At 46.9% G+C, this 27763-nt stretch overlaps 1 protein-coding gene and 1 long non-coding RNA gene across 2 annotated transcripts in view; one reads left to right on the forward strand and one right to left on the reverse strand.

Annotated features, from left to right (window-relative positions):
• Positions 1-5685: 5685 nt before the first annotated feature.
• LOC136299539 (uncharacterized) lies at positions 5686-13587 on the reverse strand. Its single transcript, XR_010723518.1, has 5 exons — positions 12682-13587; positions 11208-12489; positions 8943-9182; positions 6469-6522; positions 5686-5770 (listed from the first exon to the last, which is right to left on the reverse strand). It is a non-coding gene; the product is annotated as an uncharacterized lncRNA (long non-coding RNA).
• Positions 13588-22985: 9398 nt separating this feature from the next.
• The window catches only part of ACVR2B (activin A receptor type 2B), a 98893-nt gene continuing 94115 nt past the window's right edge, over positions 22986-27763 (forward strand). Inside the window, exon 1 of the mRNA XM_066201268.1 lies at positions 22986-23376. Within this exon, the coding sequence (XP_066057365.1) occupies positions 23325-23376 (52 nt within the window). The 5' untranslated portion in view covers positions 22986-23324. The remainder of the gene's footprint in view (positions 23377-27763) is intronic.

Below are 27763 nucleotides of genomic sequence, written 5' to 3' on the forward strand. Positions count from 1 at the left end.
CGTATCTCTGCTTTTCATTTCTTTCTTTGCAGTTGGACTTTGCTTTAAACTGAGATTTATCCTTCAGTTAAACCAATTTAATTTCTAATTGCAACTGTCTTTAAACTGGAGGAATTTTGGGTGGATTCTGTGAAGTCCAACAAGCCCTGTTCTTGGAAATCTGGAGTTTCATGACAGGGTTTTGGATTAATCTCGCTCAGAGATTGGAGAAAACTTTCTGTTTTGAGAATTTGGCTGAGCTTTTGTTTGTTCACACAGGCATCCCTCTCTCCCAGGAAATGGGTTCAGATCTAACATCTTCATCTGGGCACAGCCAGGCTGGCTCCTGGGCTGTGTTTATTGCTTTTGCACTGGAACCATTAAGAAGTGAAGGGCAGAAGATATTTTCAAACTGTGCAAGGAAAGAAATGGTGAAGATGTCTGGGCCTAGGTGGGGAGAGAGACACCCCTTTTCATCCTGAATTTCAGTGAAACAGTGAAAGAACCACAGTTATTTCCCAGAAGAAGGCTTTGGAAATGCCAGGCTGATGCTTTTATTATAGGAATACAGTCAATGCTAGTACAATAAAAACTGAAGGCAACCATTTCCTCTGAGCCAGGAGGAGAGAAGACACTCTGTGTGCCCTCTTTACACCGGGAGTGTGGAAGGAGAAGTATTTTAGGATGCTTCGGTAAAATTAGGATGAAGGAGTATGAATTCCATGTCCAAGGTCTATTGGGAGGCACTGTTAGTTATCACAAAAGATTGCAATTGAAGATTGTCAGCCCAGGCTGGTTTTAGCTGAACCCTGGAGAAGGTAAAGGCTTCAACTGTAGCCTAGTGGAAAAAAAAGCTCATCAAGTTGCCTTTTCCAGATATATATCTGCAAGATCACCGCTATACTGGAAAAAAATTCCTAACCAAAGGGTTGTAAGTGGATCAGCTCTGAGAAATATCCTCTCCTCTTGGCACAGGACACATTCTCCACGTTCTCATTTTTGACAGGATGAGAGGACATAGCACCAAGCTGCACCAGGGGAGATTCAGGTTGGGCGTGAGGAGAAATTTCTTCTCGGCAAGGGTTGTTAAACATTGGAACCGGCTGCCAGGGAAGTGGTGGAGTCACCATCCCTGGAGTGTTCAAGGAATGACTGGATATGGCACTCAGTCCAGTGGGTCGATATTTAAACACTAAACATGCCATGGTGGAGTTGACACAGTGGTGATCAGTCAAAGGTTGTACTCAATGCTCTCAGAGGTTTTTTCCCAACCTGAACGATTCTGTGACACCTGAGTGGGAGCCATTCTACTGACACAGACTTGGTTGATTCTGATGGATCTCTTTACCTGATTGGTTCGGAAATCTTTCCTTAATTAGTAGACCAGTGTTGAAGGAATAGCTCCAAACCCCTTTTGAGTTTCCTGGCGCTCCTCGGATCAGGCTCCCGGTGTCATTGTCCTCCAGCAGGGATGAAGATGTGGCAAGACTAAGAGCTCCTGTCAAGGTCTTTCTCCTGACCACCCATCGAGCCTTATCAGGACATGCACTTGCACTCACACAAAGAGAACATCCCTGGCTAGACGGCGGCTTTAGGAGGAGGCTGAAAAGTACAACAGATGGGTGCAAACATAGCCGAAGAGCGTGATGTAACAGCAAGCTAGTTAAAACTAGCTTGAAAATACCTCAGACCTCTTGACCCCTGGCCTATCCCCGCTGTGGTGGTTTAGCCATTGTGTGCAAACAAAGAGCAGGGAGGAGCAGCTTTAAAAATGGCTCTGCAGTCAAAGGACTTTTAAAAAATTCTTTACGCTTAGTCTCCATTAGTCTTGCAATGTTAATTAGGTCTCCTGGGAAGTAAATGTTCTTCCAGGACAGCCTTTTGCTGGGAGGCAGAGTATGGATGGGAGGGAAGATGATCATTCTTTGGGAACAGAAGGCTCAGGAATCCCCTCTGATAATTGACAGGTCTGGCTCACTCGCAGATTCCCCAGGATAGGACCTGTCTATCTGGGTGGGAGGACCAAAACCCAGGAAAGCCAGTAGCGAGGTTTGTCTTTCTCTGTGCGGTCACAATTTTTTAACTTCAAAAAACTATGTGCCCTTACAAACCAGCCCTTACCCTCTGGTGGTTGGAGGACTCCTTAGGGCTCTGACTAACATCAGTGATGTGCTTGATATGTTTAATGCTTAGGTTCAACTAGCTAACTGCCAATAATTAGCACTTAACCAGCAATACTTGGCCTCTGAAAGTGTGAGGGGATACTCATCACACAGGGATGCTGCAAGCTTCCAAGTGTGTCTCATTCAAGTACTTCAAAACCTGGGACAGCAGGAAAGGCTGCACCCAAGGAGGGATCATCATTTGCACCATGGTGCTTGGAGGGTCTTGATCCATTTAAGCATTTCCAAGGAACAGTTTACTGACAAAACAAAAACTTTACACCATCTTCCAGGCTCAGGAGAGCAAAGCTACCAGTATATTACATGACTACACCACGTAACCTCCAGACAGAATACCTCATTAGGATTTATTAGGTTATAATCCTTTTTTGATTAAAAATTATAAATCAGCTCATGTTTGATGTTAACCCATAAATGCATAGCACATGTCAAGCAGCAAAGCAGAGTGTACATTACCCCTGGGCATGCATGGAGGCGCCCACCCTGCTGCTTCCATCACTTTGCACAAAATAATGGACCCGATCAAAGGAGAGTGGCCCTCGCTGTGTCGGGGACGTGGCTTTCAAGAGGTTAACTCTCAGAGATGGAGCATGCTAAGCTGTTGCGTTTGATTTATTGTCCCTCCTTTGTTCTTGTTTCTCCTTGAAACATAAAAGCTTGCAGCCCACAGACTCTTGACATTTCTTTTAAATGCTCTTGTCATTCAGAAATTGCCACAGTCATCTCCTGCAACTTTGCACTCAGTGCGTTCCCAGCCTGTTTGGGGTTACTTGCAGAAGTTGAAAAGGAAATAGGAATAGATTACAGGGCTCAATCCAGCAAGGTGGGGAGTGTCCGAGCTCTGAACCAATAACACACTTAACCATTTACTTAACTTCCAGGATGGGAGTAGTCTGACAGAACTGTGTGGCCAATAACTGAATTATAATATTGAGAATGAGGTGCTGAAGAAGTCTGCAAAATAAACACCCACTCAGCTGCGGGCGGCAGGTGACTCTGTGTGGGATTTTTACAGGATATTCTTGATTCAGGAGCATAATTGTGGCTTGCACTGGAACCTGCCACTTCAATGCTTTTCCAAATATCTCCCTCTCTGCGATCTGAGGTTAGGTCCCTGGGCACTTTGACTCCTCCGGGCTGCTTTTCTGCCCTTCCTGACCACACCACGCACGTCTCCCTTTCTCTGGCAGGTGCTCCTGAGGGACGAAGAGTCTTTCGATGGGCAAGACAGTTCAAAAGGCTTGGAACTTATTATTCCAGACCCAAACATCTCCATGGGAAACTCATTTTCCTGGTTCTGTAGCCATCTAAGTTTAAGAATAAAAGTTGAGGGCTAAGAATAAAAGTTAGAAACATCTTGAACTTTTGGGAATGCTCCTTCATTTGCTTCAAGGCAATGCAGGAATGCCAGGCTGCCAGGTGGAGCTTTCATACCTTTATGAGCCATTGAACTAACAGCACATTTTTTAGCTCTATTAGCTACATATATAAACAGTGATGGAGCTAATCAGCTTGTAAATGGCTGCACACTCAATATGAAAACAAGCATAATATCACCTTCAATATTGCCTTCTGAAAGGCAGCCAAAGAGAGGGGAGACACTTATCAGGACCTTCACCTATCTCCTGACCTGAGTGCTGCTGTTGATCCCACATAGTGCTTGGGTTTGGTTTCTCACCTCTTGTGAACCTTTTTCTCCAACCAGTGCTCAGATCCCGGATAAATTCTCTGTGATCTAGTCCCTGTAAACAATTTTTTTTCCTTTTCTTGGATATTTTCTTCCTTTATCCTTTTTGATCAAATTTATGTTTTTGTAACTTATGCTTCCATAATCATTTTCTTTCAGCCCTGAGCTATGGGGAGCTTGAATACTAGCCAGCTCTTCCAAGGACACATGGAACTTGTATTTCCTAGTTGAACCCTGGCAGATCACTGGGCAAGAAAGATTTTTTTATTTTTTTTTGTCTCGTCTCTCATGCACTGTAAATTGGAATAAAAACCTTAAGTTGTTCAAGTTGTTTGTGGCTGAATGTAGCAGTTGTTTCAATGAAAAGGTCACGCAAGAAAAGCAAGGCAGAGTGGTGGCAGATGGGGGTTTCAGAAGTCCCCTGACAGAGGAAAGAAATGGACCCAAGTTCTCAGCTTCTTGGGTGATTAAAGACCAGGTGTCCATGGGAAATGCGGTCTCTTCACTCCAGCCAGTCAAAGGCAGTGCTGCTGGAGTCCAGAGAGCACCTTACTTCTGGCTGGGGCATCCTGGACATTTTGGGCAGACACGAGTCTGGGTATGGGACTTGGATGGGCCTGGTGAAGGCAGGGACATCCCCAGGCACGGGGGGCAGCAAAAACTCCAGAGAGTCTCTTCAGATGACTTTGTCAGGGAAATGGAGACACAGCTTTGCAGACACCTGAGTGGGATGGTTTTATTTTTTTCCCAGATCTCTCAGTTCAGCTGAGGTGTCTATATTCTGTGCAACGGCTGTTTTAAATGTTGCCCTTTGGGATTTGCAAGATGAGGCCTCAGGTAGCTTCAGGAAGCTGTGCTGCACTGAAGAGGCACAGCTTTGTCTCAGAGATCCTGGGTAAGATAGCAGTGACAAGTGACATGAAAGGTGTGTTTTGCATGATGTACATGGAAAAGCCAATTACATGTAATTAATGTTGGTTAAATGCTTTGAAGATGAAAAGCTTTTATAGAAGTGTGATTAACATCTCTTCTGTCAAAATGATTGTCTTTCTAATGTTTTAAGAAGCTTAATAGCATGCTTCAGCTTTTCAGTGTTTATCTCTGAGATGTGATGACCCCATGGAAAGCATTAACTGGAAAACTTTATAAGAAAGGCCTTCAGTGGGAGTTGATGTTGGCCACAAACCAAGAGTAAAGTCTGAGACACTGTGGGATAGAGCTGATCTGCCTGCTGACAGCTCAGTATCTTACAAAAGTCCCTAATCACCAAACCAGTTGAACAATGCTAAAGTATTATTTGATACAAGGCTTTAATTGTGAGAGCTCTCTGCAGGATGGCTCGTGGAGCCTATGGAAAGATGGTCTGTGTGTGCTGGATCCAGGTTTAGAAGGTGAATGGTGAGATGTACCAGCTTAGGCTTAGCAGGAGCCCAGCACCTGGCACAGGACTGACCTGACACCTCCAAAGGGGAATTTTGCCACCTGTTTCAATGAATGCAAGAAATTCCTACATTTTAACATGCACCAAAAAAAAAGCTGTTATTGACTGAAGGCTTACAGTCAATTGTCTTGCTCTGACATATTTTGCTTTCCACTGTAAATAAAGTGGATTTGATTGTAAACCACTCACAGGAGATGAGAAACAATAAGGGCCGGAGATTGAACAATAGGCGTTCTGAGAAAATAGTGATTTCATTCATTGGCAGTTGTTGTTATTTTCTGAAAATGAGTGCAGATGTTTTACTGTGCTGAAATCACTCAAGACTTTTATGGCAGAAAGAGGACACAGAGTAAATAAACTGGTGACAGGTATAATGAAAGATATTCCATTTATTTGCCTGTTCAGAGCTAGTTGAGTCAAGGGAGCCCTGTTTTGCCTACCACAGGAAAATCCTTGAGACCATCTTGAAGGGGTATCTTCCTGGAAAAAAGAGAAGTGTGCAAGATCATTTAGCAAGCCCAGGATTTCTGGATGACAATCAAATAGATTACTTAATTCTTTGTAAGCAGTTCCTAGAAAGCATCAGTTCCCAGAAAAGACATACATGAAGGCTCTGCTCTTCATTTGCTGGTGAGAGAACACAAGAGCTGTGCCTCCAGTAGTGAAGTGAATGTCATTTGGATTGTTCTCAGTGCTGTTGCCAAGGAAAGTGTCCAGGTATCACTGAACGTCAGCCAGATAAAGGTCAGGGAGGTTTGCAGGCCTATAGGAATGGCACAGATCATGCACTTTTCCTCTGTCAGTAAGTTATCTTCCTGTGTGAGCTGATCCATTTGGGTTAGGATCAGTCCCTGCAGCTCTTCCCTGTTCGGTGAAGGTTGCCAGATAGCTCTGAGTTGCTGGCACCACCTTCTCCTCCAATATCCAGCCAACCCAGAAAAACCCTTCCCTGTACTGCCCTCCTGGCTGTGGTGGATGAGGGGGTGCTGGGGTCAGTGTTGGGACTTATTTCAGCCTTGTTTGCTCTTGAGCACCAGGACAATGCTACTCTGAGCTGTGATCCTTCAGGACACCTCTCTTGAGGTACAACAGACCCCTCAGAAGCACCAGTGATGGGAGGTGGGGGCATTCAGGGCTCAGACGGTGCCACCTTTACCCAGTGCAAGGTCTGTGCTTACCCTGTCAGTCTATCCAAGGCAAACCAGGTGAGACAACTTCAGCTTCACTTGGACCTGCTAACACATGGGGAAGATAGATGAGGTCCTCAGGGCTTATCTCTGTCAGTTCACATTTATTAATATTTTGTCTGCTTTGCCTTCACTGGGATTTTACCTCAGGTTAATTACTCTGTATTTGCTAATGCCATGTAGGAACACGCATTTTTTTCCCCTGGTGAAGAGAAGCTGGATCCAGAGAAGAGCTCGCTTTTCCTGCGGCTTGCTGGAGCACTGGCATCTTTGTCTTTCAAAAATGCAGTTGGAAAAAATATCAAAACCATTCCTAATAAGGCTGTTGCTCCAGGTGAGGATTTATACCCTCTCCCACCAGGCACCAAGCAATGCTGCTGGAAACCAGCCTTGTATCTATCCCTGGTATTTATTGTGATCAGACTTCCAAGTCCACCACCCTTCCTAAACACAAAATACTCAGAACAAATGTTTTAGAGAGAGAACTGCAAGACAACCTTTTGCTCAAAGGGAGACATATGATAACTTCAGCTTTTGTTCTTGTGACCTGCCCTTGCAAGACTGAAAAGAGCTTTGAGCACACACCCAGGAGAGCAGGAAATCTCTCCTTGGGATCACTTGTAAAATGGCCTGGTTTGAAAAACACACTGCAGAAAGAATGAAGCCTGACTGCAAAGGAGAGCGGGTTTGTTTTTTTTTTCATAGGATTTCGAGCTAGCAGCCAAAGTGAATCATTATGCATCCTTGCCATATGCCACTTTCAATCAATAAGGCCTTATGCTCTGCTAACAATCATCCTAAACTATACCTATTAACAAGAATGCACATTTCCCTAGTAATATGCCACGCACGTCACCGCACACAGACTGCAAACAGTTGAGAGTGATCACAGCCGAAGGGAGATGGCTCCTGAAACGACGTGTGGACACACACCACACTGTAGAGGCTGCCACTCTTACACGTGTAGGCTGGATTTTTGCTTTTTACTCCTACAGTCTGATGGGATTTTTTCTCTCTTGCAAGCGCAGGCTTTCTTGGTGACCCAGACAGTTTATTTCCTGATGGCCCAAAAGTTCCTCAGAAGCAGCTGATGCTCTGAGGATAAGGTGCAGCAATAGCCACGGGGGATGAGATATGGCTACAACAGGACCCCTTCAGTTTGGAGGGAGATGACAGCAGTCATCATGAACTAATCATCAGCATGATGACTTCACACCTGAACTAATCTCTCCGTGAAGATTTGAAAACTTGCTATAGAAGAGACACAGGTTTTGAGGCATGTGGTGCAGGAGCAGGAAGCACAGACTTTATTTCCTACTGACCACAGGGCACCTCTGTCTCCCACCTGCTGTTTCTTTTATCTACTTAACATTGCAAACTCCTCCTGAGGGGTGTCATTTCTTCAAAAATACTGAGCTTGCTGAGGCAGTTATTGACTGGAATGCCACAGTTTGAGCTGCTCAGAGAAGCCAAGTCCTACACCATGGGCACGAAGCTCTCGGCAGGTTCACCCCAATAAAGCAGAAATCTGCTCTTGGGCAGGTCACCTGTGGCTCCCTTGCGAGTCAATGGAGAGCCAGTCAATACTGTTGATAGAGTCTACAGTGATTCATCTCTTTCTAAAGGAGATGCTTAAAACAGAGCAGATGAATGGCATTATAAACTCACTTACTTCTTCTTACTGCCTGGAAAGCCCAGCATGACAGCTCACACTTAGAAGCCTACTCTGTAAATACCTGAAATGAGTTGATCCTGACCCCTCATGACCTTCCCCTGCCCTAGTGCCCTCTGGACTCCAAGCATTTGGTGGTGCAGCTCTCCCTGTACCCCACTGTGCACAAAGATTTACAGCTGGACTGAAGGATGCCACAGCAGAGAGGCAGTGCCAAACTCTGGCAGCTGAAACATTACACCCCTGAGCAACATCTCACAGCCCCTGTGTGCCCCTGAGACCCCAAGCCCTCAGTTCCATGCGTGAGCCAGAGCCACAGCGGTGTGTGAGCTGGGATTGCATCAGCCCTGGGTGTCTGGCAGTGCAGAGCTCCACACAGACTATACAAAGTCCTGATGACTAAGGATCCTGGATTAGTAGGGCATGTACAGTATGGCAAGTCCTAATACAATGATCTTCAGATGCTACCACATCAAACCCCCTTCTGTCTTCCTCTCAAAGAGTGAATTAAGGCTTTGCTTACTCCTGTTCTATATCTAAAGGCTGTTTCTGCAACCCTTGTGTAGGTAACTGCACACAGTCTATGTGACACTCTTCCTGAGTAATCCTTGTGTGTTTTGCAAGGTTCAAAGTAAAAATTTGTTTCTAATCAAAAGGTATTGCTGCTCAGGTGTTTCTGTGTTGCAAAATAACCCCCAGTCAATCAAAACTCCTTCAAACAACGTCTGTCTATGCTTTTTGCTTTGCAACCTTGTTTCCTGTGGGAGAAGGTGGGAAAGGAGAACGTGCTTACCTTTGAGCACAAAGCTGTGCAACTTTGGGTGTCAGTGAAACCTCCAAAATATAGCTGAGGTGCTGCAGTGTTCTTTTCCTGGCTTTCTGTGGCAGTACACATCCATAATATCATCATCTGTTGCAAAGGTTTCACTTCATTTCTTCCTCTCTGACACAGTGTGCACTTATTGAATCGAGAAATCCTTATTCCTCAGACAACTCCTCTTGCCTTTGATGAAGATTTGCAATCCTAGAAGGACTGTGTAAAATTTATACCACTAATTTATCATATTTGGAGATATTGACGATATACAAACTACTGGATTCAGTACCAGAGATCTGACTAAACTGCTGCTGTCTATTTTATGTGGGAAGTAAATATACAAGATCAAAGGGTTACCTCTGGCTTGAAAAGGCATTAATACTACTAATATCAGCTGAAGTAGTTAAACCACATGTATTTGTTTAAGTATTTAGTGTAGATGTTGACCCTATGGGATCCTCTCCCTGCTTTTTAACAGCGACAGATATTTCGACACCGGTGAGATCTTTAGGAATGAGGGCAGTCAAGGTGGGCAGAAAATAAGTTTTTGCCATCACAAGAATGTTCAAGATCATGAGGGATGAAATCTCAAGATCACAGCCCCAGAATCCAATCCCCACAATGACAAAACCAGGCAGTCCCATCTAGTTTCACATCTGGAAAATACAGACAAACACCTCCTAACACATTTGGCTGCTGTTTCTGGCCAATACAAGATGCACCTGCTCCCAAAGCAGCCCTGCATACCTGGGGATCCTGTGAATGCATGGTTGGGGGTGCAAGTCCTTCCTTATGGTAAAGCCAACAGATGGCTTTAGTTGGGGCTGAGCAAACAAGGTGGTAGATATTTCACACAGAAAGGCTCCTTTTACAAGGCTTCAAAGGGCTGTGGCTGGTTGAAAGATGGATTCTGATTTGCCTGTGGCGATTTCTCCCTGTGGTGTTCTCAGGAAGGACACGCTGAGTATTTGGGACACGGGGCTGCTTTCTCACACATGTCCTCTCTGACTTTGCAGGAAGGATGGCACCTATTGAGATAATTATTGCATTACTCCACACTACACCCAGAAACGCAGCTCAGTCTCCTACATTGGTGTGTTTTTTCAGACACAGCCAGTGGGACTGACTCTGCACAGACATGTTGGGCTGCATTCGGAGCAAACTCAACTCCCTGAGCTGCAGCTAATTAGAAAGTGCTTCCAGTGGGCGAGAGAAGAGCTTTAGCCAAACTGTGATCTCCAGCCAGACTTCAAATCCACAGCCCCAGTAACACCACAAGTGTGTTTCCTACCCTGCGCAGACATTTATTAGTATTTGTGTGTTGTCAGTTTTTTCATCCCTCATTTCCCTTTACATAGTTTTATTTTTCCCAGTCAATAAGAGTGATTTTATTGTTCTTAATTAGATTTCTTTAGGTTTCCCATAGTAATTAATGCACTTTTCTTCAGCAGTATAACCCATTACAGTAGTTAAAATATTAAATCATGACTGTTGCCAGACGTAAGGGAACAAGAAACATAGGTTTCTCAATAACCACTTTGTCTTCATCTTTTGAATTAGTTTGCAGCCTGCTTTACATTTTTGGGTAAGTAATAAGATTTGTTGATTTGAATGAAGAATGATATAAAAATAAATTGCATTGTACTTTTAATTACATAGTCTTAATTTTTTGTGGTGACACTCCAGGCTCTCATATAATGTTGTTTAATGTTTACATCTCTTTATTGATTTGATAATTTAGATACAGAAATGTGGTTTAATTTGCAAATTTCTACATTCGTTGTTGGGGTGCTGTGCTCGTTAAGGAATCAGGGGAATTCTGCATTTTCCCCCATCTCCTTTACACACACACACACACACACAGAGGGATGTATGTTGTGCATTTGCTTTCTCTTAGGCAGCAAACCTCAGCTACAGAGATGTTTTTCTTCACCACCTTTGTGCAACCATGAACCCACCACACCTGACATTTCAAACCAGGGGGCTCGGTGTGACATGGGCTGCTGCTCCAGGGAGCCCTTTTTTGGGGACTGCTTGGGGGTGGCTGAAGTTAGAGGTGGGTAGCCACACATCAGCCTTGACGAGCTTTTTTCTTCACCTGGGAAGTCAAATACCCTCACAGAACTGAGGGGTTTGAGTCCACCCTCCCCACTGCAGAGGGCATGGTGGAAGCAGATCTTGCAAAACTCCACAGAAAATATGGGATGAGCCCCAACATCTCAAACCCACCTCTTCACTCACCTCAGCTCTCCTGGAACGGAGCCTTGGACATCTCTCCATCCTACCCCAGGCACTGCCAGCCCCTTGGCTAAATTCCACCTCTACAAACCATTTTTGAGGTGGTGGTAGTTTAGGTTTAGTGCTCCAGGCACATTTCAGAGTTTTCTACAAGTTAAGCAAAATTATACTTTTCTTTCAAAAATCCATCACCACCAAAATGTTTTCTCCTCCTCTTCATTAATGATTTACTTTCTGTGGAATAAATGCACCAACTGAGGACAGAATCATTATTAAAATCTCAGTTAACAACACAATATTACTTTGGGCCTTTCATTTCCTCCACTATTATAAAATTCAAGATTCATTTCACTTATTAATATTAGCAATCTATTTTTTTAAAAAATTTTGATCAGGCACAAATTAAAAGGGGAATGATATCATGGAACTGGCAGTAGAACTTATTCCTTTCTATTCTTTTCTGTAAAATTTGCTTTTCCCCTTCCATCAGTTCTTTCTTTGTATCTAATACTGCCTTCTTTTGCTTTGATAATCTGGGTGACTTCATTTGACACCCAGCATTACTCCCATGGAAATCAACTGGAAGGGGCCAAGAGAATTTATTGGAAGGTGATTAAAATTAAGGGTCAGTGAAGAGAAAGGCTGGCACATGGGTTTGGGAGCAAGAGAGCTGAACTCTGGTCTGAGCCCTGCCGTGAAATTGCTCTGTGACTCTGTGCAAGTCATTTTATTTCTCTATTCTGCAGTTTCCATGAGTTTAAAGTAGGAACAGGAGTGTTTGCTGCTCATTGTTCAAATCTCCCAGCAAATAAAACGTGATGTATCAGGGCTAACTGAGCAGGCAGGCACAGAACCTTCTCTCAGGAAAGCTGTGTCCTAGAGCAGAAGCAGACAGTGAGGACAGGGAAGAACAGAGACACACTATTTTTTTTTTTTTGAGGGCTTACAAATTGCTCCTGTTCCCTTTATAGCGGATCATTGTCGTTGGGCTCTAATGAGATTTCCCTTGTGCCTCTGTAACACTAAATATAACCTGTGATATTCCTCACGTGCAGCAGCTCCTTGTGGAAGATGGATTTTCAATCCTTTAGAATAACCAGCTTCTACAGTTATGGCACACGTACTTCTCAGCTTGATTCTGTGCCCCCACAATCCTGGGAGCTGCACATCAGCTCAATATGCATTTGATTGCTCTTGCAATCCTCTTGATTACAAACAGGGGATTGCTATTGTGGCAGGACTTCCCAAACGCTGAAGAACTGAATTCCAACTATTTCAGTGGCAACTGGAAGAAACAGGAAAAAAACCAGATGGATAAATCCCTTTAAGAGGCTCCCAGTACAATCAACAACACCTCAACCATCCCTGCAAGAGCTTTGTCTAACAACTCCCTGCAGTGCCAATTCCACAAGAGCCTGTGGGAATATCCCTGAGCTGAACTATGCAAAACACTGGAATTTTTTTCCTGATCTTTTACCTATGTTGCTCCTGCTGCAGCCGAAGCCCATTATTCACCCCACTTGCAGAAGGTACCAGGATACATTGTGCCACTCCTCTTGGCATCAGCCTTGCAAGTATTTGGCAACTTGTTTTGTCTCAGCTCAGTTCCCTCTTCAGGCCACACACTTCTCTCAGCTTACCCCAATGGCAAGTGTTCTACACCTCCAGCCACTCTTTATGTACCTCTCTGGGCTCTTCCCAGCTAACCCATACGTTTCCTGAGGTGTGGAAATTGTCCTTGAGCCAAGACCATTGCCAAGTGAAATGGAGACCATGTCATCTGCAATGTGCCCCTCAGAACAGACATCCCAGAATTGCTGCATTTTTGCAGCACTGGGTTTCTGCTGTCCTCCCAAGCACCACCGTCCTGGATCTTTTTCCCCATGGCAGAAGCCTGGCCACTTGCTCTTCATCTTGCATTTGAGAAATTGATTTTAGCTCCCCTGCCAGGGAGTGCAACATTTTAATTACTTCTGTGGATAAAGTCTCTTGTTCCCATTCTGATCTGGACTTAAAAGATAAGTAAAGCAAAGCCTATCAGAAATTCTGCAGAATCTTGAGCTGGAACCTAGGATACCAGAATACCCCAACCAGCACCTCTGCCATATGTCCTTCATCCTTCTCATCCTTGCCTCAAGCTACCCTCGGTTTTTTTAAAAAAATCTTCTTTCTCCCTCCATTTTTATTGAATTCTTTTCTCACCTGTTGTTAATAGCCACCTGCAAACACTTGAAGAAATGTAGGTGAATAATTAAGGGTCTGTGCCCCATCCCACAGCATGGATAGGCCACAAGAATAGAAAACAGATTGTTTGCATCCAATATCACTGATAATTTCCCAGCTGCCAGTACCTGTTTTTCAACACAAATCAGTTGCAAAAATAAAGGAGAAGATCAGTGGCCTTTGGGAGCAGGAGAGGGCTGAGTGAATAAAGGGCCAGGAAAGTCAAGACATAAAATGCAGTCTTCCTTCCAAAGGACCTAACCCCTATTTAGGGAGCACCAAGACACCTAGAAATAGATAAAAACTTGAGGCTGGCTATAAAAACATTTCTGTTTCATTTGTCTGAAATCCACAGAGAGGCACTGCCAATGCCAAGAACCCATAATACCCTGGCATCACAACGTGCAGGGCTGTCTGCTCTCACTTGTGAATACATTTATCACTGACGATGTGCCAAAATGTCCAAGAGCTGAATACTGGGGAGCACTGGGAAGGAAAGCAAGTTCTCATAGACATGACTGGGTGCAGTAGGACTTTTTCTGCATCTGTACTGGCAACGTGTCACTCTCACATACCAACAAAACTGATGGACCGGTTACTGGAATCTTAACAGAATAGTTTTCATACTTTGTATTTCTTATGACACATGGAATGCCCTATGCAGAAAGTGCACTAAGACAGCTTGACAAGAAACAGTTGGTAGGCAGGTAAAGAGGCAAGACCAAGGTGGAAGCACATGAAAGGCAGAAATGGCTTGGATGAGTCCATCAGAGAGCTCTTCAGCATCCCAATGAGCTGCAATGCAACTGGGGGGCATGAATCCAGAGGAATCCGTCAGAGCTGAGGAGTGGATGACAGAGATGTTGGCACGGGGAGTCCAGGACTTCAGCAAGGAAACTTAGCCCCTGAAGATATGGGTAAGCAGCCAAGGGATGGAGTGAGGATCATGCTGCACAACCAGAAATATAAGGAAGGCACAAAAGAATTGGATTGTTTGGCTTTGGCAGGATGATGAGATACAATCTTTCCATGTGAAAAAGCTGAAGAGAGAAAATGAGGAATTGTTTCCCATGTGCTCACTAAGGACCAAATTACATCAGGAAAGGCTGGTGTTACACACAAGGAAAAAAGTTCTGCAGGTGAAATTCTTAATGCCCTGGGAGGCTGGAGCACTGCAGGAAGAGGCTGGATAAGCATTTACCAGGAATTCCATGGGTCAATTAACCACTGCCAAAGGGAGGAGGATGGATGGGATGATATGTGACGATCCCTTCCAACGTTAGCTCCCTGCTTGCACGCTGCCAGGATGTGGGATGAGCTTTGTCCAGGAAGGTTACACCAGCATTTCCCCACAAGACAGGCACTTTATGGTGTAAAAACCAACTCTGGTCCCAATAAAGACAAAGAGGAAAATTACCTTGTTATAATGTCCAATTCATTACTCAATACCATGTAACACAATAAAGTTGCACTTTCAATCTTAGTGCATCTGCCTGGCTCTATTTATACTGTGGTCTTGAGTGTTTATCATCTCCTGCTAATGGCAATAGAGGATTTGCCACAAAAACTTAATTATTTGCCTTCTCTGAGAGGGTATTTTTCCTGATTAAAGCCTTCCTGAGAGCAAGGCAGGAAGCACTCAGCCCCACCGGGCATTCTTATACCCTAACCACTGAAATCTGGGACAAAGGCCAATAATCTGGGACAAACTCTAAAAATACACCAAACACTCCAGGACATATTTTATTGGTCCTTCCACACATGCTTTGAGTGTGTCAGGAGGCACAAGGCCACAGGTAACAGTGAAAGTTAACCCTGCAGTGCAGTCCAGCTGGCTGCAGCAGGGATATGGATGATTTTTCTCCAGCAAAACCATTTCAAAGAGACATGGCACCTCTGTAAGAACTTTCCTGTTGTTAAATCTTAATTGCGACCAGGTTAAAAACCCTGAGTTGAGCTTTTTAAATAAAATACTGGAATGTGAAAGATGTCCTTCTGCCAGCTAAACACCTGGGGAGAGAGGAAGGCGAGGGAGCGGGAGAGATGACAGGCTTTGGCTCTAGGCTGCTGTAGCCACCATATGTGCTTTAAAATACCTGCAGTGCATTTGCAGGTAAAACACCAACACCCGAACAAAATGTGGGTAAATAATTCCCATCCTCTTTTACAGGGGATGGTAACTTAAGCAGAAAAAGTTGAGGGGCGGTCTGAGGGCTCTCCTCACTGCAGATTCAAGGGCTGCTGTACTCCCAGGCTCTTTTTCAGGTGTTGCAAAACCCCAGAGGTTCTGCTGGCAGCCACCCAAAGGCACGCAGCACTCCAGGCTGCCCTGACCTGGCCCAAACACTCTCCAAGCTCAGAGCCCTCTCCCTTCCCCCAGATAGTGTCAGCAACGTGGGTTGTTGTGCACAGCAAAGTGGAACAACCGGAGCAACTCAGACCCACATCTGCAGTGTCACATGTTGGCTGGCCTCATGCCAACGATGGTGACATTTTCTTTAGCCCTTCTGCTTGTCCCTCTCATGCAGAGGCTTTGTAGACAGCAAAAATGCAAGCAAAATGATCTGATGACAGGACCTGCATTTATTTACCTTCAGCTTTTAATGGAAGGAGGACAGAATGCTTTACGGCCACAGAGCAAGAGATTAATAGACTGCCATTACTGGAGGCTGCCAGTCAATAGGGTTGTCACCAAGAAGTGATTCCAGTGTTACTACACCAATTTGGGAACATATTTTCCTGCCAGACAACCAGGCAGTCTTAAACAGAAGGAATTTTGCTGCCATGGCACTTGGTAAAGTGTTTGAATGGTCAGGTGGCATCAGCTGGTAGAAATACCTTCCTTCCACTGAATTTAACCTGCATTGACTTCAACTGGCTGCAACACGTGCTCTTGGAAGTTAGAAATATTTTATTTTTTTTATGAGCTACAGCTCATCAATGCTGTTATTTGTATTTTACAGGGAATCCGAGACAGAGAGCTTAAAAGCAGCAGACGTCTAAAATTTAGGATTGTAGTTTGCTTAGATATATATATATATTTATGTATCTAAACTGTGCTTTTCCTGACTCCTGGTCACTGGCTTTGGAGCAGCCAGAGTTTTTGTACCTGAGGTTGAGGGAAGGCCCCCTGTGAGCTGTGAAAGCAGCACAGCCTGGTGTTTCAGGGGAATTTGAATGCTGGCTTCTCAACACTAAAAGTAGTGCTTGAGGGCATTAGACAAAGCTGGCAACCACGGCAGCCTTAAGTACAGTGCATCTCAATGACTAAAATACCTGAAAGGAACCTCAAACATCAGGCAGTCCTTTGGCACCGTGACCTGGGTTAAAAAAGGGTAGAAAAATGCCGTCCTTTACCAATTAAACATATACAGTCATTGCAGAATTAGTCATGTGCTGTCCATTATCCTCCTTGTCTGAGCACAGGAGTCTCCAACTCGAGTGGGGGTGTGCTTTGGTGCCCAGCAAGCTGGCATGACTTGGGGGTATGGATTAGAGCCTGGATTCTCCAAACTATCCAGCATCAGCTGTCCTCCAGAGCCTTCATGCACTTAAGTTCCCCACCCAGAAGGCCAGACAAGTTCTCCTGGATTTAAAGAGGAATAATTTTACAAGGACTGCTATTTACAGAGGCAAAAATAATGAGCTATGCCTCAGAAGTCCTAACAAAATCCATGGATGAGTAAAATGACACTAAAGCTCTGACCTGAACAAAGCTTTGGCACGTGGCTCTGATGCCAGCTGACATGCCAGTGGCTGGTATTTACACTCGAATCAAAATACAGCTGAAAACCAAGGGAAAAGTTCAAATTCTGGGGGACAGCAAAACTGCTGGATTGTGGGCACTTCAGTAACAAATCCCTTTGCTCCGTATATTCCCTGCTAATTTGTCAACATCTGATGCCTTGCTCTTTAGTCTGGAGCTAAGAAAAGCTATCAAAAATATAGTTTAGGGCCCATTCTGTCTGCTGCATCACTTGCTATTTTTGCCAGCCGCACTGAAATCAGACTGCAAAAGGCAAATTTGTCAACACGGGTGGGCTTTTTTAGTGTGAAGCCCAAGGGCTCGTACAGACAGTAGCAAAGACTATCCGCATCCACGTCTGGAAGTTCAGGCTCTGATTTCAAGCTGCTTCAAATATAGAAATTCCAGCAAAGTTAATTGTAGCTGCATTATGGAGAGGTGACAGCAGCGAGTCCTTAGAAAGCTGGGGAAGGTCTAAATCTGCCTCAGTCGTGCTCCCTTTGGAGTTAGGCAAATCCACTGGGAGCAGAGGATATTACTCAGGCTAATACTGGGTAAAAACCCTACTGAGAATTTCAGCAGTGAGATTTGATTTTATTGACCCCGCAGCAACAGCATTCCTCGAAAATATGGACAAAGCTCTTTAGCAAAACCACCTTTTCTCCACAGGTTGAGAACTGTGCAACACCACCCTGCTGTATCAACTGGTCTGTGCTTTTAAAAGCTTCCTAATTGTGCTCACAGCTGAGGACTTGCCTTACCGTTATATTAAGAAACAGCTCCATAGTGTGGGTTGGTCATTACTGGGAAGCGCTTAATTACAATAAAACGTGTACTTAAAGTGACAATTTATTTACTCAAGGTTATGAATATAAATTGGTTTTTCTTACCCATGCATTTTGAAACAGGGAGGCAGAGGCTGGGATCCCAGGAATTTCTCCAGGCTGGGAGATTTTCTGCAAGTAGCTTTAGGGACCAAAGTGGAAAGTGAAGCCCGTGAACCAGTTTGCTGCCTTGAGGCCACAGCACACAGCTCCCACCTGTTGCAAGTAATGTGAGTTTTGCTTAAGAAGTCTGGAAACGGGTCCCTTTAATTGCACCAGAGCTCTGCAACCTGCAATGAACCAACGCTGAGCTGAAAAATAAATCCCCGTTAGTGAACACTTGAAGAGATAAAGAAAATGTTAGGCCCTCTCCTCCCAGTATTTTCCATGTTTTATAACACCTCTGTCAGTATAAATTTCCGTTCACTGAAGAAATTACACTTCACGAGCGCGACAATAGGATTTTAAGACAAATGACATGCGAGCACTGCAGTTTTGTGCAGGCTTAAGTGATCCAAGTACCTTAATCACGTGCGCGGTATCAAAATACATGAATTTGACTTGTTACAAGAGTCACACGACAAAGATTGAGTGTCAGAAGAGGCTGCAAAGCATAAACCATCTCGGCTAAAATTTATTTTAGCACGGGAGAGTTTTCTTAACTGGTAAGTATAATTATTTAAAAGCAGTCTGAGCTGCGCAGCTCTAATGATAGGTGAAAACAGAAAACAGCTCTTGAAAGCGCTGCTGGTAAGGGCCCTTCTTGCAAGCACTGCCTGCTCTTAGCACTTGCTGCCTTTATGCACCACTATTTCCGAAATTCTTGGAAGGCTGATGAAGACTTTAAGTGTCATCTTGCCAAAGCTGTAATGTTATCTCCAGTGACAATACTCACTCCTGGGCTTTTTTGTAGCAAGTAGAGAAAACATTTCAGCTTTTTGGGAGGGTAAACACCTCCCTGTGAAACACTGCAAACAAGACGGGAGGCAATTTAATAAATGAAATTTCAGGGTGTCATTCGGCCCTGGGCAAAAATCCCCCCGGGATCCAGCTCTGGTGTGTGAATGGGTTTGCCTGTGCCACGAAGCAGGAGCTGTCCCTGTGCAGAAAAGCCACGCTGTGCCTGTCTCACCGGGTGGCTTTAGGACAACATCCGAAACGCCCTGGGCCCGTTTCCTGAAAAGCGATGACAGCCGCGTGATGAACGTGCTCCGTGCCTGCAAAGCAGCGATTCAGGTGCTGTGAAACAGGGCTTTTCATAGCACAGCCATTAAAAATAGGAGCAGCGCTGGCCAGGGAGTGTTTTGAGCCCGGGCAGGGACGCAGCCCAAGCGATCCTGTGTTACTCACCCTGCCTGCCCCCGAGGGCTGATGTTTTCTTGGACCGATCTAAATGTCTCGTTTTAGCTAATCGTGGGGATGCTGCTACAGTGAAACACTCGGTCGTATTTTATCGCCCCACACATTTTTCCATACTTCAGCCACGTGGTAGATGTTTAACAACTTATTCCCCGAATGAAATAAGCAGAAATATTGGCCCATTATTTGCTTTCAAATGAAATAAGCAGCTTTTATAGGAAATATTGACCCATTATTTGTCACTTCTCTTGTGGCTCCAAACGCATCCTGAGCTGCTGCAGCTCACAGCCAGGGCATTCACTTCTCCTTTGACAACTGTTTTGCATTCCCTTTTGCATCTTGCCTGGCCCTCTCCGTGATTTTTGCCACAAGCAAGTGACAAACATTTTGGTGGCAAAATCATCCTCACTGTGCGCAGATTAGGTAGCAACAAACCCAAACCCTATTCGTGTGTTTCTGAATAAACAGCGATCACCCATGACCCATCCCTTTGACAGACACATCTTATTTTCTGTTCTTGGTTTCACCAGCTGTGCGGCAATATCCACCTTGCTTTTTTTTGTGCCATAGAACTAGCTCAGAACTAGATCTTTGTGGGCTTATTTTTCCACACTTTTTGCTCTAAAAACTATTTTCTTGAGCCATTGACACAGCTTTACTAATTGCACTGCCCTTCAGTGCATTCGTTAGCCGTAACTTTTCACCCCAAGAGTATCGTGTTTAAAGCCACAACCACCGTATTCCTGCCAATGTATTCCTCTTAACTTACAGGAAACCTATGAATGAGGTATGATACCATGAATGATACTATTAATCACTTTATTGCAACTGCACCCTGGAATCCCATTCACTGTCGAGACTTTGTTACGCAAGTGCTGTACGTATATAAAAAACAGTCTCCAGCTTCAAAGTGCTTACAAGCCTTTGTAAAAGCCTCCTGAAGTTTTCTGTGAACTTGTTACTGTAAGAAGAAGAAGAAAAAATTACATATTTCTTCTTGGAACAAAACGCTTCTCAAACTTTTAGAAGAATGATTCATGTTTACTCTTATCTCCCTCCAGAGGAAAAAGAAAATGAGTTTAGGAATATTTTCAGCCTTAGTCCCCATCGGACGAATTTGAGGGAGCTGACCTGCGATCCAGCGCTCTGCACAGCATCCATGCATGCCACATTCCTTTCTCTGATGAGTCAGTGGACCTCACAGACCCAAAGTCTTGAGAATGACCCAACTTTAGCATCTCCCCCTTTCTCTTCCTTTCCCTTTAGATTCCTTTGGTGCTCCCTATAGCCATATTATTCAGTCAGAATTAAAATAAATTGTGGAGAGTGTTCAATTCCTGTAATCCTGGCAATGGAGAAAACCTTATTAACCCTGAAATGGCCTAAAAATTGATTCTGCTGAGGTGTCCCTTCTGCCCTGGGGACCCTGGATGCTGTCACTGAGCCACTGCTCCTGCTGGGTCTTGGAGTCAAGGGGCTGTTGGGGTGCAGGGGGCTCCAGGACATGAGCAGGGACCACAGATTCCCACTGCCTGCAAGAGGAGGATTGTTTTTTCTAAAAGGACACCGTTTATTCTGCCCCTGGTGGGGGCTCTGCTGCCCTCTCCACTGGGAAGGCAAGGGGCTAGAGGATTTCTCCAAGACAATGAGATGGCTTTGCCCTGTGCTACCCCACTCTCCACCCCATCCACAGCCCTGCCCTCCACCATCCCCTGACCCCAATCCCCCCCAGCCACCCCCTGCCCTTAAAACCTCCCCCAGCCAGCCCCCTCTGCCACCCCCTGCCCATTTATACTCCTCCCACTCCCTGCTCCTAATGCTCCCAGTCATTCCCTGTGCCTAAACCTTCTGCCCTGCCACCCCGCACCCCTAAACCTGCCTCCTGCAGCCTCCTGCTCTAAACCTCACCACAGTCCCCTGTCCCTATCCACAGACACCCTCTGCCACCCCCTGGCCTGATCCACTTCCCCAGACCTCACCCCCCAGCCCCCTCCACCATTCCCTGCCCTATTTGCACTTCCTGCAACCCCTGCCCCTAAACCCCCTAAGCCATCCCTGCCCCATAACCTGCCCCATCCACACACACACCCTCCCCTAAACCTCACTCTCCAGACACTGTCCCTAAAACTGCCCCCTACCTCTAAACCTCCCTGCCCCTAAATCTCTCCCTTCTCCTAAACCTCCCCCCTGCAGCCCCTTGCCCCAAAACGTGCTTTTATCCACACTGCCAAATTCTGCCCCTAAATATCCCCCTTCCCCTAAACCTTTCCCCTGCAGCACCCTGTCCTCAAACCTGCCCCTATCAACACATATCCTCCACCATGCCCTGTCTCTAAATCTTCTGCCCCCAAGCCTTCTGCCCCTAAATTTCTCCCGCCAGCCCGCTCCACTACCCCCTGCCCTATTTGCATTTCCACCACTCCCCGTCCCATAGACTCTTCCTGCCACCCCCATGCCCCTAAACTTGCCCCTATCCACACACTCTCTGTCACCCTCTGCGTCCTCGTGCCCCTAAATCTGCACTCCCACCTTCTGCCCCTAAACCGCTCCTCCGCAGCCCCCTGCCCCTAAACCTGTCCATATCCACACTCATCCCCTCTGCCCCCTTACGCCCCTAAACCTCTCCTCAGCGGCCCCCTGCCCCTAAACCCGCCCATGTGCGCCCACCCCCTCGGCAGCCCCCCGCCGCTGCCGCCGTCCCCCGCCCGCAGCCCGGGCCGCCCCGCGGGGCGCGGCCGTGACGGGCAGCGCCGCTCCCCACTCAGCGCCCGCGGAGCCCCCGCGCCGCACCGCCCCCTCCAGCCCCTTTGTATCTTTGTATCCAACATCCGGGTTTCCCCGCTGGCTCCGCGCTGGCTTCTCCCTTTTTTTTTTTTTTTTTTTTTTTTAAGAAGCCATTTTGGACGCGGTTCAGGTTTTTTTTTTTTTTTTTTTCTTTTCTTTTTAATTATTAAAAGAAAACCCCAACAAAACAACAACAACAACAACAAAACCCCAAACCCCATCGAGCCTCCCTTTCCCTCTCCACGTTGTGTTTTGTTTTATTTCATTCTCCCGCCTCCCCATCCCGCACATGGCACCTCCCGCCGCGCCTCTGCGCCCGCCGCCCCGCGCAGCCCCGCGATGCCGCGGCCCCCCGCCGCCTCCTCCTCATCTTCCTCATCCTCCTCCTCCTACCTCTCCTCCGGCGCCCCGCGCCCCCTCCGCCGGCCCTTGCCTGCCGCTCCGCAGCCTCCCGGGATGCGGGGTCCGTACGAGCCGCGCACGGTCCCGCTCCTGCCGCCGCCCCGCTCGCTGCCGGCGCGGGGAGCGCGCGTGGGTTGCGCGGGGAGGAGGAAGAGGAGGAGGAGGAGGAGGAGGAGGAAGGGGAAGGGGAAGGGGGGGGATGCGCGTGTGTGTGTGTGTGGGAACGGGGGGAGCGCGCAACCCGCGCGCGGCTGCGCGGGCATTGCGCGGGAAGCGCGCGGGGGGGGCGGGGGCGTGTGCGCGCTCGCCCCTCGCTGCTGGGGGAGCCGGAGGGGCTGGGTCGGGAGGAGGAGGAGGAGGAGGAGGAGGGGGAAGGGGAAGAGGAGGAGGAGGAGGAGGAGGGGGAGTCGGTGTGTGGTGCACGCCGCGCTCCCAGCACAAAAGCCCAGCGAAAGAAACTCTTGGAAAGCTGGGAGCGAACGGTGGGGCCGGGCAGGAGCAGGTCGAACCGTCCGGGTCTGTTCGTCTCCACTGGATAAATTTTGCAACTGCGAAGGAATTAAATCCGATTTTCTTCTTGTTGTTGTTGTTATTTTTTTTCCCACCCCCTACCTCCAGGATTTTTTTCTTTTTCTTTTTTTTTTTTTCTTTTTGAGAGCGAGAGGGAAGGCAGAGCCGCGCTTCTCCCCCCGCTCTTTTCACGCGGTCGATCTTTTTATTTTTATTTTTGTTTCCCTTGGGGTAGAGGTGCACGCGAAGGAAAAAAAAAAAAAGTAAAGGACTATGTTTGCTTCGTGGCTGACTTTCGCTGTGCTCTGGGGAACTTTCTGTGCAGGTAAGAGCCTTTCGGCGTGTTTACCTCCCGCTCGGGCTCTCGGTCGCCTCTCCAAATGCAGAATTGAATGGGCCGTGCGGTTATTTGCAGCCACCCTCCAGCACCCTCCGGAGCAGAGCAGAGCACGCGAACTGGGGAATCCCCCCACCCCTGCATCGGCTTCCTTTCCTTTATTATTATTATTGTGGTTTTTTTTTTTTTTTTTTTCTTCTTTTCACTCCCTCGCCCTCCCTCTCCGTTTTCTCCCTGCTTGCAGGACGAGCCTTCCCGTGCTGCTTTTTGTTCCCTCCAGGCAGCCTGTGGGAATTCATGGCAATGTAAACACGGCGTGATCTCGAGGAAACTTTGCAAAAATGGGCATTTACTTCTGGGCGGGGGCGTGGGGGAGAAGCCGAGGAGGTTGCAAGGGGGGGGGGACGCAAGTTGGGAGCAGCGGGAGGAGACCTGGGGTCGCTCCGGAGTGGTGCGGAGTCCCTCAGGTAGTGGCCATGTGTGCGCTCCGCTCCTGCCGGGCTGCGGTTGTGTAACTCGTGGGGTGTGGGGGACCCCCTCACTCCGCCCCGAAGACACCCCCCCGGTTCCCCATCCGGCCCCCGGGACGCCGCGGTCCCATAGGGGTTAGCACGGAACGAGCCTATTGGGACTGCCTGGCTCTGCGGGGATCCGGGAGAAAGTTGGGAAAAAGGGGGTGTGTGCGGCGGGGGTGCCTGGGGAGCATCCCTCCGGAGGAGGCTTCTGCGGCGGAGGAGGGTGTTTATTTTGTATTTTCTTCATCCCATCTATTTTACGGACGTGGGCTGGCCCCCAAACTTCATCTCCAACCTGCGGGGTGCGCGTCGTGCCGAGGGACGCGAGTGGAAGTTCGCCCAAAGCCCGGGCACGGTCGGGGGAGTTGGAGGGGGCACCCGGGCAGCGCTTAGGGAGGAGGGGAGGGGTCTCCATGGGGTGCCCCATCCGGCAGCCCTCGGGGGAACGGGAGGGGTCAGACCCACTGTGCTGCCCCCAGCACTGAAAACGCGGGCACGCTGGAAATCCCCGCGCTCCCCACTCTCCCTCCTTGTTTTAATTATTGTTTATATTATTATTATTATTTCCCTATTCTTTATTATTATTATTATTATTATTATTATTATTATTATTATTATTATTATCGCTGCATTTTCCTCGGGAGAAACCGGTGCGGTAGCAATTTTGCCTCTCCCCCCTCTTGCCTGGTGACCACGACCCCCCCGGGGCTGAGCCCGCAGCCCCCCGCCCCGGCACTGGGCAGTGACTTGTTACGTCCCCTCCATCTCCCGGCCGGGGGCTTGGGGGAGACGCGGGAGGGCTCCGGGGTCCAGGGGAGGCTGTTCGCGGCCGGGGGTTCCTGGGGGCAGGGTGCGGGAGGCAGCGATGCTGCTGCAGCCCTGCCCGCTCCGCGATGGGCAGCCGGGGGAGTTCCCGGCGGCTCTGCCATCACCCAACGCAGGGGTGGGTGGGTGGGGGCCAGGGGGGGTTTCCCCGCCGGTGCGTGCCCGTGCCCGTGTCCCCCGCCCCGGGGAAGGCGCTGCCCGGCGGGGCCGCGGCGCGGAGCGGGGGGAGCGGGCGCGGAGCCGGCCCCGGGGCGCTCCTGCAGCCGGGCTTCCTTTGTTCCGAGTGCCCATTAAATATGCGCTGCCACCGCCTGCCTCTGCCATTACCGCCGGTGCCAGCGCTTCATTATTTTTTTTTTTTTTTTTAAGTCACACCGAAAGTGCGTGCGAGTGGCAATAAAAAGGGAGCGGACAATAAAAATTAAAAAAAAAAAAATAATGTCTTAGTGAGCAAAGCCAGCTCGGGCTTTTTTTTTATCTGATGGCTGGGACACTTGTACGCAGCTTTGTTTCCATGTGTTGGGAAGGGGGTTGTGCGGGTTTGTATTTACATAGCAGCGCTGAGGAGAGCAGGTATTTTGGAAGGGGAGGGGGGGTAGTGTGTGTGCCAGCAGCATTCCTGGTGCTCGGCGTTGCTATCATCACAACAGCTCTCCTGGCTGGAAAATTCTATTATGTGCATAAAGGAGATTTATGGTCAATGTATTTTCTTTCCATAAATCTTGGAATCCTTTTATCTCGGGTGATTCAATAAAAGAGATGGCTTCCGGATTTTTTTGGTTTTGTTTTGGGTATGCCGTTGGGTTTTTGTTTGGTTTGGTTTTGGTATTTAACCTGATCCCATGGCTCTGTGCACAGAGTGACTGAAATCTAAGTTGGAGGGAAAAAGGCAATTGCTTTAAAAAAAAAAAAATAGCGCCCTGAAAGCTACTTAAATGTATCATGTTATGAAAAAGATAATCTGACAGGGCATACCTATGCTGAATTTTTTCTCCCCCTCTGAAAATACAAGAAAGAAACCCCAGAAAATGAATATAATTCTGTTTATTTGGAAAGGTCCTCTTGAATTACTAAATCAGTGCATTAGCCGTTCTGTAAATCCCTCCCTCTTTTTAAAGCCTTTCTTGTGATATTTATGAGCATTTATCAACGTGATCTTCATTGTCCAGTTTTTCCTAAAGCTGTTCAGTACAACAACAACAAAAAAAAAAAAAAAAAAAAAAAAAAATGGAAAACAAGCGGAGATACCCAAAGTTGGAATGTGTTGCTGGGATTCAGAGCACTGGGCTTTGCTCAAAGTATGTCTTTTGTGTGTGTACATGTTAGGGCTCTGTGAAAGTGGTGGGCTTTTCGAAAATCGCTTGACCTCCATTGTTGATGCTTCTCATCTCTACCTTGGCTGTCTGTAACAAAGCAAGCACGGGCTGCTGTTCTTAAAAAAAAATAATAATAAAATCTGTTATGCTTAATTTTTTGGAATACTGAGGATTCATTGAGGAAAACATTATGTTTATTTTTAGCCCTTTGTTTGCAAATTCTCTGCAGCCCAAATGTTCAGAAATCATGTTTTAATCGATGAGCTTCAGAAAATACAGGAGGTGTAAAAGGATTTGTCTTGCAGAATGCATTGCTAACATGTTTTCCAAGCCATTACATTACTTTTATTTCGGTGCAAGTTTAAGTAATGCCATGCAGCAATGAACTGTGCTGCAGATGGATCTGGTCTCCTCTTTCACTGTCTTGTATTTATCCTCTTGTGCTAGAGAAAGGGAATAAAACTGGCTTCATTAGCTTGCTAATTAAACACAATGAAGTGCGTGGCCCAAGGTTAATGTCAATGGCCTTTAAAAACACAAAACTCTTGAACAGGTGTTTAGGATATATATGTTTTTTAATCTGCTATCAAATCCAGATAATTATACCACCGAGATAACCACTGTCAGAGTTCTGTGGAGAAGAAAGTGCTGTGTTAGAGATGCCAGCGATCAGTGTATTATTTTTAGTGGCATTATTTATAAACACCTCTCCAGGTCCTGCACAACCTGTGGTTTAGCTCCCCCCTCCTCCCTCCTCTCCATTTCGAAGCATCCTCCCTTTGACTCCTGTGGACCAAGCAGCATTAAAAATCCTGTATCCCTGGACCAGAAGTGAGGGTCTAACCTGAGCCTGGGGAGTTAACTAAAGTATTTACAGGCTGAAATTTCTGCCGTTGCTGGTGCCTTTGAGCAGCCCGTGCAGGCTGTCAGGCTCCTGCTCGCTGGATGAGACGGGAAGAAGCAGCCAATTAAAGCGGAGGGCTCGCACTGCCCGCGTCGGAGCTGTCACCAGCCTCCTGTCCACTCTGCTCTCCGTCAGCTAAAACACGCTTGTCAGGTTTTTTTGTGCTCCATGTGACGCAACAGTTGTGGACCTCCCCTGCTGACTCTGAATAGATGGTAGAGAAGAAAGAAACAGGCCAGCCTCACTAGTTTTTTCCTTCCTCCCCCCCCCCCCCCCTTTTTTTTTTTCCCCCTTTTCTTTTCTGCTTTGTTGTTGTTTTTGTTCTCCTCTCTCCCTCCCACCATTTTCCTCCTTCCCCACGCACACACTTCTTGCTTTGCAGATCAGCCTAGGAGGGCTCCCTGGCTTCTCCCATCTTCTCTGGGGGACAGGACCAGTGCACAGGTTGAGATGGAAGAGGGCATCTTTTGAAATGTTGGTAATGGGATGATGGGACCGGCCCAGGAATCCTGCTGCCGTGCTTTGCATCGTGCCTGTCCATGGGGTGGGTCCTCCTGCAGAAGTGTTGCAGGTGTAAAAGGAACCAAGGGATGCTTATCTTTATTTATCAAGGGTGAAGGAGGTGGATGGCAGGGATTTTTTGAGGCTGGGCACACGTCAGGGATGTGTTTGTGTGCTCTGCCCAAAGGCAAAGTTGCCTGTTCCTAGAAAGCCACGACACCTTTGAAATAAAATAAATAGAAGTCAACGTTACTCCATGTTTCGGGCCTTGTAGCAGAAGGTGTTTTGGCTGTCATGTTCCAGGACTTGCTTTT

This window comes from Chamaea fasciata, unplaced genomic scaffold (assembly GCF_029207755.1).
Source record: "Chamaea fasciata isolate MVZ Bird 193981 ecotype frontalis unplaced genomic scaffold, bChaFas1.0.hap1 SCAF_1, whole genome shotgun sequence".
NCBI classification, from domain to species: domain Eukaryota; kingdom Metazoa; phylum Chordata; class Aves; order Passeriformes; family Sylviidae; genus Chamaea; species Chamaea fasciata.